At 45.6% G+C, this 10,656-nt stretch overlaps 1 protein-coding gene across 1 annotated transcript in view; it reads right to left on the bottom strand.

The window, feature by feature from the left end:
* The window catches only part of LOC109925797 (solute carrier family 22 member 6-A-like), a 44,493-nt gene that overhangs the window by 7,436 nt on the left and 26,401 nt on the right, over positions 1-10,656 (bottom strand). The window contains exon 5 of the mRNA XM_048619623.1: positions 5,091-5,305. Within this exon, the coding sequence (XP_048475580.1) occupies positions 5,091-5,305 (215 nt within the window). The remainder of the gene's footprint in view (positions 1-5,090; positions 5,306-10,656) is intronic.

Genomic DNA, 10,656 nt, shown 5'->3' with positions numbered 1-10,656 from the left:
TGGCCGTGCTAAATTGCCCCATAGTGCCCAGGGACGTGCAGGTTAGGCATGGGAAACACAGGGTTACAGGGATAGGCTAGAGGGATGGGTCTGGATGGGATGCTCTTCCAATAACCGGTGTGGACTTGATGGGCCGAATGGCCTGCACCCACAGTGTAGGGATTCTATGCTTTGTGGAGACCTCTCTCTCACACCCACAACAGACTACTCAGACATTACAGTTTTTGAGGAGGTGTTTGAATCAACTGTTGATAATAAATGTTGCCATTCGATTGAACAGCAAGTATATTTATATTCAGGTGAATAAATTAAAAAAGCTACAACCATTGGTCAGAATATTTGAGTTCTATAATTTTTGTCAGTTAACAAGAGTGCTTGCTGTATGTCTACATAGATGTGTACATCTAAATTAGGAACAGGAGTAGGCCTCCCTGTCTTTGCAATCATTTCACCATTCAATAAGTTCTATTCAGTCCACATTCCTCCTACTGTTGGCATTTCACTCCCTCGCTTAACAAGAATCTAAGAAGGGGCCCTCTTATTGTACAGTGGCAGTGTCCCTACCCCTGGACTGCAAAGTCTGGTTTCAAATCCCACTTTTCTCCAGAGGTGTGTAATAACATCTCTGAACAGGTGGATTAGAAAAATAGGTAATATGGAAAAAATACAAGAATCTCAGAAGGGGCCCTCTTGTGGTACAGTGGTAGTGTCCCTACCTCAGACCAAAAGACCTGGGTTCAAGTCTCATTTGCTCCAGAGATGTGTAATAACATCTCTGAACGGGTCAATTACGGAAAAAAAAGGTGAAAAGAAAAAAGAAGTCTAAGAAGGGGCCCTCTTGTGGCACAGTGGTAGTGTCTCTATCTTGGAACTGGATGTCTGCGTTCAAATCCCACATGCTCCAGAGGTGTGTAATAACATCTCTGAACATGTTGGTTAAAAAATAAGGCTAAATAGGAAAAAAACAAGAATGTAAGAAGGGGCCCTCTTATGGTACAGCGGTAATGTCCCTACCTTGAACCAGGAGGCCTTGGTTCAAGTCCCACTTGCTCCAGAGGTGTGTAACAACATCTCTGAACAGGTTGATTGAAACAAAAAGTTTAAAGAAAAGCAAGAATTTAAGTGTCTCCGCTTTAAAATATTCTGTTTCCATCCAATAAGAGATTTCAATGGGACTCTGTGAGAAAGAGTTCCTCTTTATCACTGTCTGAATTGGGCAAACATTTTATTTCAAAACAGTGACCCCCTGGTTCTAGATTCCTCAACAAGAGGAAACATCCCCCTCCCCACCATCCACCTTGCCAAGACCCTTCAGTATCTTGGGTTTCAATGAAGGTACATCTGACACTTTTAGACTCAGCAGTCAAGCCTGTCCAACCCTTTCTCATGAGATAACACACCTATTCCGGGGATTAACCTAATAAATTGTCTGTGAACTGCCTCCAAAGCATTTACATTCTTCCTTAAATAAGGAGATCAATACTCTATATAGAACTCCGGATGTGGTCTCACCGATAGCCAGTATGACTCTCGTAATCTCCCGTATTTTTCTACTCAATTGCCCTCGCAATAAATAATTACATTCTATTAATTTTCTCAATTACTTGCTGCATCTGCGTGTCACCTTTTGGAATTCATGCAGGAGGACGCTTTGATCCCTCTGATTCTTAGGAGTCCTGCAATCTCTAACCAATGAGATAGTAAGGAGGAGATGGAACGTTTGGTGTCATGGTGCAATGATAACAATCTCTCTCTCACAATGTTGGCAATGCTAAAGAACTGCTCGTTGACTTGAAGAAGAAAGGAGGAGGACATGCCCCCATCGACATCAACGGAGCTGAGATGAGGAGTGTCAAGTAGTTTCTCAGATAATCAACATCCTGTCCTAGACTGCCCAAATAGATAGAAGGCACAACAACGCCTCTTCTTCCTCAGGCGGCTCAGGAAATTCAACACGTCCATAAGGACTCTCACCTACTCTTACAGATGCACCATAGAAAGCATTCTATCTGAACGCATCACGGCCTGGTATGGTAACTGCTCTGCCCAGGACCGTTAGAAACTACAGGAGGAGGTGTGCACAGCCCAGACCATCACAGAAGCCGACCTTCCATCCATGGACTCCATTTACATGGCTCGCTGCCACCGAAAGGCTGCCAACTTCATCAAAGATCCCTCCCACCCCGGTTATAATCTGCTACAACCTCTTCCATCGGCCAGAAGGTACAGAAGCTCGAACACACGCCATAACAGATTCAAGAACAGCTTCTTCCCCGCTGTTATTAGACTTCTGAATGGACTCTCCAACTTCAAAGAATGTTGAATAAAAACTGAAAGAACTGCGGATGGAGTAACAAAGACGGAAGTTGCTGGAGAAGCTCAGCAGGGTCTGGCAGCGTCTGTGAAGAAAAAAAAAGTCAGAGTTAATGTTTCAGGTCACAGGACCATGTAGAGTCACGGGACCTGAAACGTTAACTCTGATTTTTTTATTCTTCACAGACGCTGCCAGACCCTGCTGAGCTTCTCCAGCAACTTCCGTCTTTGTTTCAAATAATGTTGACCTTGCTCTGCCCACCTCCTGCCTCACTCTGTCTAACTGCCCTATGCTCTGTACACCCTTGTTTGCTATGATCTGCCTGTAACTGCTCGCAAAACAGAACTTTTCACTGTACTTAGGTACACGTGACTACAATAAATCAAATCAAGTCAAATATTTGATTTGGTTTAATTTATTATTGTCACATACAAGATACAATGAAAAGTATTGCTTTGGGTGCTAACCAGAGGTAGTATAAAATGTTGGCGAGGCCTTTTCTGGAGTATTGTGTCCAGTCCTTCTCACCCTGTTATTAAGCTAGAAAGGTTCAGAAAAGATTTACCGGGAATGGAGGGTTTGAGTTATAAGGAGAGGCTGGATAGGCTGGGACTTCTTTCACTGGAGCGTAAGAGGTTGAGAGGTGACCTTATAGAGGTTTATAAAATAATGAGAGATATAGACAAAGTGAATGGTAGTGTCTTTTCCCTATGGTGGGGGGATTTCAAGACTAGGAGGTATATTTTTAAGGAGTGAGGAGAAATATTTTAAAAAGACATGAAGGATAACCTTTTTACACAGAGGGTGGTTTGTGTGTGGAATGAGCTTCCAGAGGAAGTGGTGGATGTGGGTACAGTTTCAATGTTTAAAAGACATTTGGATAAGTACATGAATAGGGAAAGGTTTGGAGGGATATGGGCCAGGAGCAGGCAGGTGGGACTGGTTTAGTTTGGGATTGTGGTCGACATGGACTGGTTGGACCGAAGGGTCTGTTTTTGTGCCGTATGACCCTATGCCTCTATGAAATCCTACCTTACATAAGTACATTAGGGTAGTAGAACAGAATACAGAATGTAGTTATAAAGAAGGTACAGAGAAAGATCGACTCTAATATATGAGAGGTTCATTCATAAACCTGATAACAGTGGGGAAGAAGCTGTTCTTGAACCTGTTGGTCCGTGTGTTTAAGCTTTTGTATCTTCTGCCCGATGGAAGAGGTTGGAAGAGAGTATAACCGGGGTGGGATGGGTCTGTGATGATGTTGGCTGCCTTCCTGAGGCAGGGGCAAGTGTAGATGGAGTCAGTGGACGGGAGGCTGGTTTGTGTGATGGACTGGGCTGTGTTCACAACCCTCTGTAGTTTCTCATGGTCATGGGCAGAGCAGTTACCGTACTGGAGTGCCATGCATTCAGATCGGATGCTCTCTATGGTGCATCTATAAAAATTGCTAAGAGATTCTTGTGAAATCATTGTACTTTGTTTTCTATTCTTCCTGCAGTACAGGGGGCAGTTTCATGTTTTTCCCACATGATGCTCCATTTGCCCATTTATTTAACCTAACTACATCTCTTTGCAATCTTGTTATGTCCTGTTCACAACTTTACGTTCTCCCTATGACTGTACGTTTGCCAACCATATCTCCAATCCATTCATCCAAGCTAAGTTATATCCATTGTCAAAGGTGACATCCCAGCACTGGTCCTTGTGACATCCCACTCATTACTTCATGCCAACTAGAAAAGAGACCCATTTCTCCCTACTGTCTAATTTCTGTCCACCTAAATTTTTCATCTACATCAACTTGTTATCCCCTACACCATGAGCTTTCGATTTCTCCAATGACCGTCCCTAACAATGTGCGTCCCTAACAATCACCTTGGAGAAATGTAGACACAGTATTATCAGAGGGATATACCTCTCAGGGACAAGGGCAGTAGATATCGTGGCACAGTGGTTAGCGCTGCTGCCTCCCAGCACCAGGGACCCGGGTTTGATTCCACTCGCGGGCGACTGTCTATGTGGAGTTCGCACGTTCTCTCCGTGTCTGCGTGGGTTTCCTCTGGGTGCTCTGGTTTCCTCCCACAGTCCAAAGATGTGCAGGTTAGGGTGTATTGGCTATGCTAAATTGTCCATAGTGTTTGGGGATGTGTAGATTAGGTGGGTTATATGGGGATGGGTCTGGGTGGAATGCTCTGAGGTTTGGTGTGGACTTGTTGGGCTAAAGGGCCTGTTTCCACACTGTAGGAATTCCATGATACATGGGGAACACAATCCCCTGCATGTTCCCCTCTGAGCCACTCCCCATCCTGACTTAGAAATATATCGGCTGTTCTTTCAGTGTCGCTGGGTCACAATCCTGGAATTCCCTCCTTATGGGACATTGTGGGTCTACCTACAGCAGGAGGACTGCAGCGGTTCAAGAAGGCAGCACACCCCCACCTTCTCAAGGGGCAATTAGGGATGGGCAAGAAATGCTGGATGCCCACATGCCACAAAAATGAATGAATAAATTTTAAAATCCTCCGATTTCCCTTTTTGCATAATGCACGTTACTTCATCGAAGAACTTCAATAAATTGCTCAATGAACACAATTTTCCTTTCACTGAACCATGTAGATTCTGCCTGATTGCCTTGTGTATATCTATGTGCCATACCATAATGTCTTCAATCATAAGTCCTAACATCTTACCAGTGGAATATCCCCGGGGGCAGGGAGTGGAATGTTTCATGATGGGGAAAAAAAAATGACGAAGTTCTGTGACTATTAACCCTTACCTTTCGGGACAAAGATGTTCGCCAGGTTAAAGCTCCCAGCCAGGATAAGCGAAGTTCCTTGTGTGAACCTTCTTCCAATGAGGCTCATGAAAAGAAACGCGATCACTTTAGCTGGAATGTCGACAGCTCCGAAAATGATCTGGATGAGGTAAATATTGACCCCAAATCCTTGCAGGTCTATCGCTAACCCATAATATGCAAAACTGGTTGAGAACCTGCAGCGACAAGGAGAAAGATCAGGATCAGCATTCACTTTAATTTTCCTTACAGGTGTGTGCTTCCGAGGTCTGCATAGTGCAACGTGCGGATCAGACATCAATGCTGTGATGATGTGCCAATGCCAGTCAACATGTGTGGATTAGGGTCATAGAGTCATACAGCACGGAAACAGAGCCTTCGGTCCAACCAGTCCATGCTGACCATAGACCCAAACAGTCTGCTCCTGGCCCATATCCCTCCAAACCTTTCCCTATTCATGTCCTTATCCAAATGTCTTTTAAACGTTGTAACTGTACCCACATCCACCACTTCCTCTGGAAGTTCATTCCACACATGCACCACTCTCTGTGTAAAAAAAGTTGACCCTCATGACCTTTCTAAATCTTTCTCCTCTCACCTTAAAAATATGCCCCCTAGTCTTGAAATCCCCCACCCTAAGGGAAAAGACACCTGCCATTCACCCAATCTATGCCCCTCATGATTTTATAAACCTCTATAAGGTCACCCCTCAACCTCCTACACTCCAGCGAAAACCGTCTTCATATAACTCAGGCTCTCCATTCCCAGCAACATCCTGGTAAATCTCTTCTGAACCCTCTCCGGCTTAATAATATGCTTCCTATAACAGGGCGACCAGAACTGGACACAGTGCTCCAGAAGGGGCCTCACCAACGTCCTGTATAACCTCAACATAACGTCCCAGCTCCTATACTCAAAGGACTGAGCAATAAAGGTGAGTGTGCTAAACTCTTTCTAACACTGGGGCAGGCTTCAAACAAATGTTGATCAGAATATGATCTGACCAAAATTTCCATGGCTGCATTTTCCCTGCATCTTTTTTGTTGCAATCTGTTGTAACATTTGAGTTGATTTTACTTGATTTATTATTGTCACATGTACCGAGATACAGTGAAAAGTAATGTTCTGAATGCTATCCAGGCAAATCCTACTTTACATGAGCGCATCAGGGTAATAGAACAGAATGCAGAATGTAGCGTTATGGCTACAGAGAAGGTGCAGAGGAAGATCAACTCTAACATATGAGGGGTCCCTTCATAAGTCTGATAACAGCAAGGAAGAAGCTGTTCTTGAATCTGTTTGTACATGTTTTCAAATTTTTGTACCTTCTGCCTGACGGAAGAGATTATAACTGGGGTTGGGAGGGGTCTTTGATTATAGAAACCCTACAGTGTGGAAGCAGGCCATTCGGCCCATCAAGACCACACCAGCCCTCCAAAGAGCATCCCATCCAGTCCCACCCAATCCCTGCATTCCCCATGGCCAACCCACCCTAACCTGCACAGCCCTGGGCACTATGGGACAATTTAGCACGGCCAATCCACCCTAACCTGCACATCCCTGGACACTATGGGACAATTTAGCACGGCCAATCCACCCTAACCTGCACATCCCTGGGCACTATGGGACAAGTTAGCACAGCCAATCCACCCTAACCTGCACATCCCTTGGCACTATGGGACAATTTAGCACGGCCAATCCACCCTAACCTGCACATCCGTGGGCACTATGGGACAAGTTAGCACGGCCAATCCACCCTAACCTGCACATCCCTGGGCACTATGGGACAATTTAGCACAGCCAATCCACCCTAACCTGCACATCCCTGGACACTATGGGACAATTTAGCACGGCCAATCCACCCTAACCTGCACATCTTTTGGAAGGAAACCGGAGCACCCGCAGGGGAACCCATGCGGACACGGGCAGAACGTGGTGAAAACTCCACACAGACAGTTGCCCGAGGGTGGGATTGAACCCGGGTCCCTGGCGCCATGAGGCAGCAGTGCTAACCACTGAGCCATTGTGCCACCCATTATGCTGGCTGCTTTTCTGAGGTAGTGGGAAGTATAGTTGGAGTCAATGGATGGAAGGATGGCTTGCGAGATGGAATGGGCCACATTTACAACTCTCTGTAGTTTCTTGCGGTCCTGGGGCAGAGCAGTAGCCGTGCCACACTGTGATGCATGTATCTATGATCTGGCAAAGCTATATCTTTAAAACAGCAAAGTGATGATGTTTCTGTGACATCATGCCATGTGACTACTGTCTCATATTCAGGAACGCGTCCTACCTTCAGTGATGCTTCTTTAGTCTGTAACCCGTTAGGGGCTTCATTTTGTGAATAAACCTTCTGATATTTGTTCTCAGTAAGAAGCCTGTCTCAGCACACATTAGGAGAGGTGATGGCCTAGTGTTATTGTCGTTGGACTGTTAATCCAGTGACCCTGGGAACCTGGGCTCAAATCCTGCCACGGCAGATGGTGGAATTTGAATTCAATTAAAAATCTGGAATTAAGAGTCTAACGATGACCAATGAGTCAATCGTCAGGGGAAAGACCCATCTGGTTCACTAATGTCCTTTAGGGAAGGAAACTGCCATCCTTACCTGGTCTGGGCCTACATGTGACTCCACACACACGGCGATGTGGTTGACTCTTAACTGTCCTCTGGGCAATTAACGATGGGGCAATATGTAAAAACTGAAAGATGCTGTAAATCAGGAACAAAAAGCAGAAGTTGCTGGAAAAGCTCAGCAGGTCTGGCAGCGTCTGTGAAGGAAAAAAGTCAGAGTTAACGTTTCGGGATCTGGTGATCCTTCCTCAGAATGGGACCAGAACACCAGACAGGTCTGAGGAAGGGTCACCGGACCCGAAACGTTAACTCTGACCTTTTTCCCTTCACAGATGCTGCCAAGACCTGCTGAGCTCTTCCAGCAACTTTTTGTTGCTTATTGGGACAACAAGTGCTGGCCTAGCCAGAGATGGTCACATCCGTAAATTAAACAAACAAACAACAGAACACATCCCGATCTGCTATTCAATCATGGCGTTAGCTTCAGAACGACTAGCCTTAAATAAACACCTCCTCTGTATTACACATGATTTCAAAAGAGGGTCTCCACAGAGCAACGCAAACTTAACGAGTGGAATAAAATGGGAGGGAGTTAGTCCGACTCTCATGTTCCACAGGCCCAGCTCCTTTCAACACAGGCCCGATCAATGAAGTTTATTGACAGCAATAAATCAAGAGGTTGCTGAGCAAGGACGATGCAGAAGGTAGGTCGGAGTTTTCCTTGCAACATTCCACCACTTTCTTGGATTTCTAACTGCTTCTGACCAAGAGTAGCTACAAAACATTGAAGCCAGGGTAGGGGTCAATGGCAACACGCTGCCTGTTTTCTAATAGCTGTACTTACAATTCCTATCGCTCACAATTGATCCAGTTGCAAACTGGTCTTAAGCCAATCTTTTTGTTTTACATTCATTCACGGGATGATTTGTTCCAGCATTTATTGCCCCATCCCTAATTGCCCAGAGGGCAGTTAAGAGTCAACCACATTGCTGTGGGCCTGGAGTCTCATGTAGGCCCAGACCAGGTAAGGACGGCAGTTTCCTTCCCTTACTGACATCAGTGAGCCAGATGGGTTTTTCCAACAATCCGCAGTGGAGTCATGGTCGTCATTGGACTCTTAATTCTTTATTGAATTCAAATTCCACCATCTGCTGTAGTGGGATTTGAACCCGGGTCCCCAGAGAGTCATCGAGACTCTAATACATCTAGGGATGTATTACTGAGGCTCTGGTCAGACCACATTTGGAGTATTGTGCGCAGTTTGGGGCCCCATATCTCAGGAGCGGGTTCAGGGGAGGTTCACGAGAATGGTCCCAGGAATGGAAAGCTTAACCTATGAGGAACGTTTGAGGACTCTGGGTCTATACTCAATGGAGATTAGAAGGATGAGGTGGGATCTAATTGAAACTTACAGAATACTGAATGGCCTGGACAAAGTGGATGTTGGGAAAATGTTTCCATTGGTAGGAGAGTCCAGGACCCGAGGGCACAGCCTTAGAGTAAAGGGAAGACCTTTTAGAACGGAGATAAGGAGAAACTTCTTCAGCCAGAGAGTGGTGAATCTATGGAATTGACTGCCACAGAAGGCTGTGGAGGCCAGGTCATTGAGTACATTTAAGACTGAGATAGATATGTTCTCGATTATCAGGGGGATCAAGGGTTACGGGGAGAAAGCGGGAGAATGGGGTTGAGGAACTTATCAGCCATGATTGAATGGCGGAGCAGACTCGATGGGCCGAATGGCCTAATTTCTGCTCCTATGTCTTATGGTCTTATGGAAACGTTAGCTTGCTCTCTCTCTCTACGGACGCTGCCTGACCCATTGTGATTTACAGCAATTTTTTTTGTTTTCCCCGGAACGTTACCTGGGTCTCTGGATTGAGAGCCCAGTGATAATATCATGAAGCCATCACCTCCCCTCGATCTCCCATCTCCTGGTCATTTGCCCCATCTGCCTTTCTCAAGGGCAAGAGGGCTGCCAGCTAATCAACATTTCCTCATCTACAATTTAGCTCGGTTTTCTCCGCTCATAGTCAGAAGTGACAAGCTTTTTTGAAATCACAAGCTTTCCGTTCGTCAGGTGATGCGGGACTTCAGATTGCGAATAAACCCCGTTGGACTGTAACTGGGTTTCATGTGACTTCTGACCTTGTCCACCCCAGTCCAAAACCAGGACCTTCACATCATGGGTTCTCTGCTCATGAGCTGAAGGACTGACCCCTGGATGAGCCACAGAGTGGGTAATAAGTCCCTGGTATTCTGTTGTTATCCAGCGACAGACCACCCTTGGCTCAGTGGCGAGACTCTCACCTCTGTAGGAATAGTAGGAAACCATGCAATGATTGACTCAGTTTAGTTATAATCACACATTTAAAGGTAACGATTTATAGATCAGTCTACTATTACAGTATTTTGTTTAACAGTAGCCAACCAAGATCTTAGTTCTCTCACATCATGACGCAGGTAGACAGGGCGGTGAAGAAGGTGTTTGGTACACTTACCTTTATTGGTCAGTGCATTGAGTATAGGAGTTGGGAGGGTCATGTTGTAGCTGTACAGGACATTGGTTAGGCCACTTTTGGAATATTGCGTTCAGTTCTGATCTTCCTGCTATAGGAAAGATGTTGTTAAACTTAAAAAGGCTCAGAAAAGATTTACAAGGATGATGCTGGGTTTGGAGGTTTGAGCTATAGACAGAGGCCGATTAGGCTGGGGCTATTTTTCCTGGAGCGTCGGAGGCCGAGGGGTGACCTTATAGAGGTTTATAAAATCATGAGGGGCATGGATAGGGTGAATAGCCAAGGTCTTTTTCCCCAGGGTAGGGGAGTCTAAAACTAGAGGGGCATAGGTTTAAGGTGAGTTGGGAAAGATTTAAAAGGGACCTGAGGGGCAACATTTTCACGCAGAGGGTGGTGCGTGTGTGGAACGAGCTGCCAGAGGAAGTGGTGGAGGCTGGTACAATTACAACATTTAA

Source organism: Rhincodon typus, chromosome 43 (assembly GCF_021869965.1).
Source record: "Rhincodon typus isolate 14 chromosome 43, sRhiTyp1.1, whole genome shotgun sequence".
Classification (NCBI taxonomy): domain Eukaryota; kingdom Metazoa; phylum Chordata; class Chondrichthyes; order Orectolobiformes; family Rhincodontidae; genus Rhincodon; species Rhincodon typus.
The sequence above is the reverse complement of the archived record's forward strand: the minus strand, read 5'-3'. Positions and strand labels throughout refer to the sequence as shown.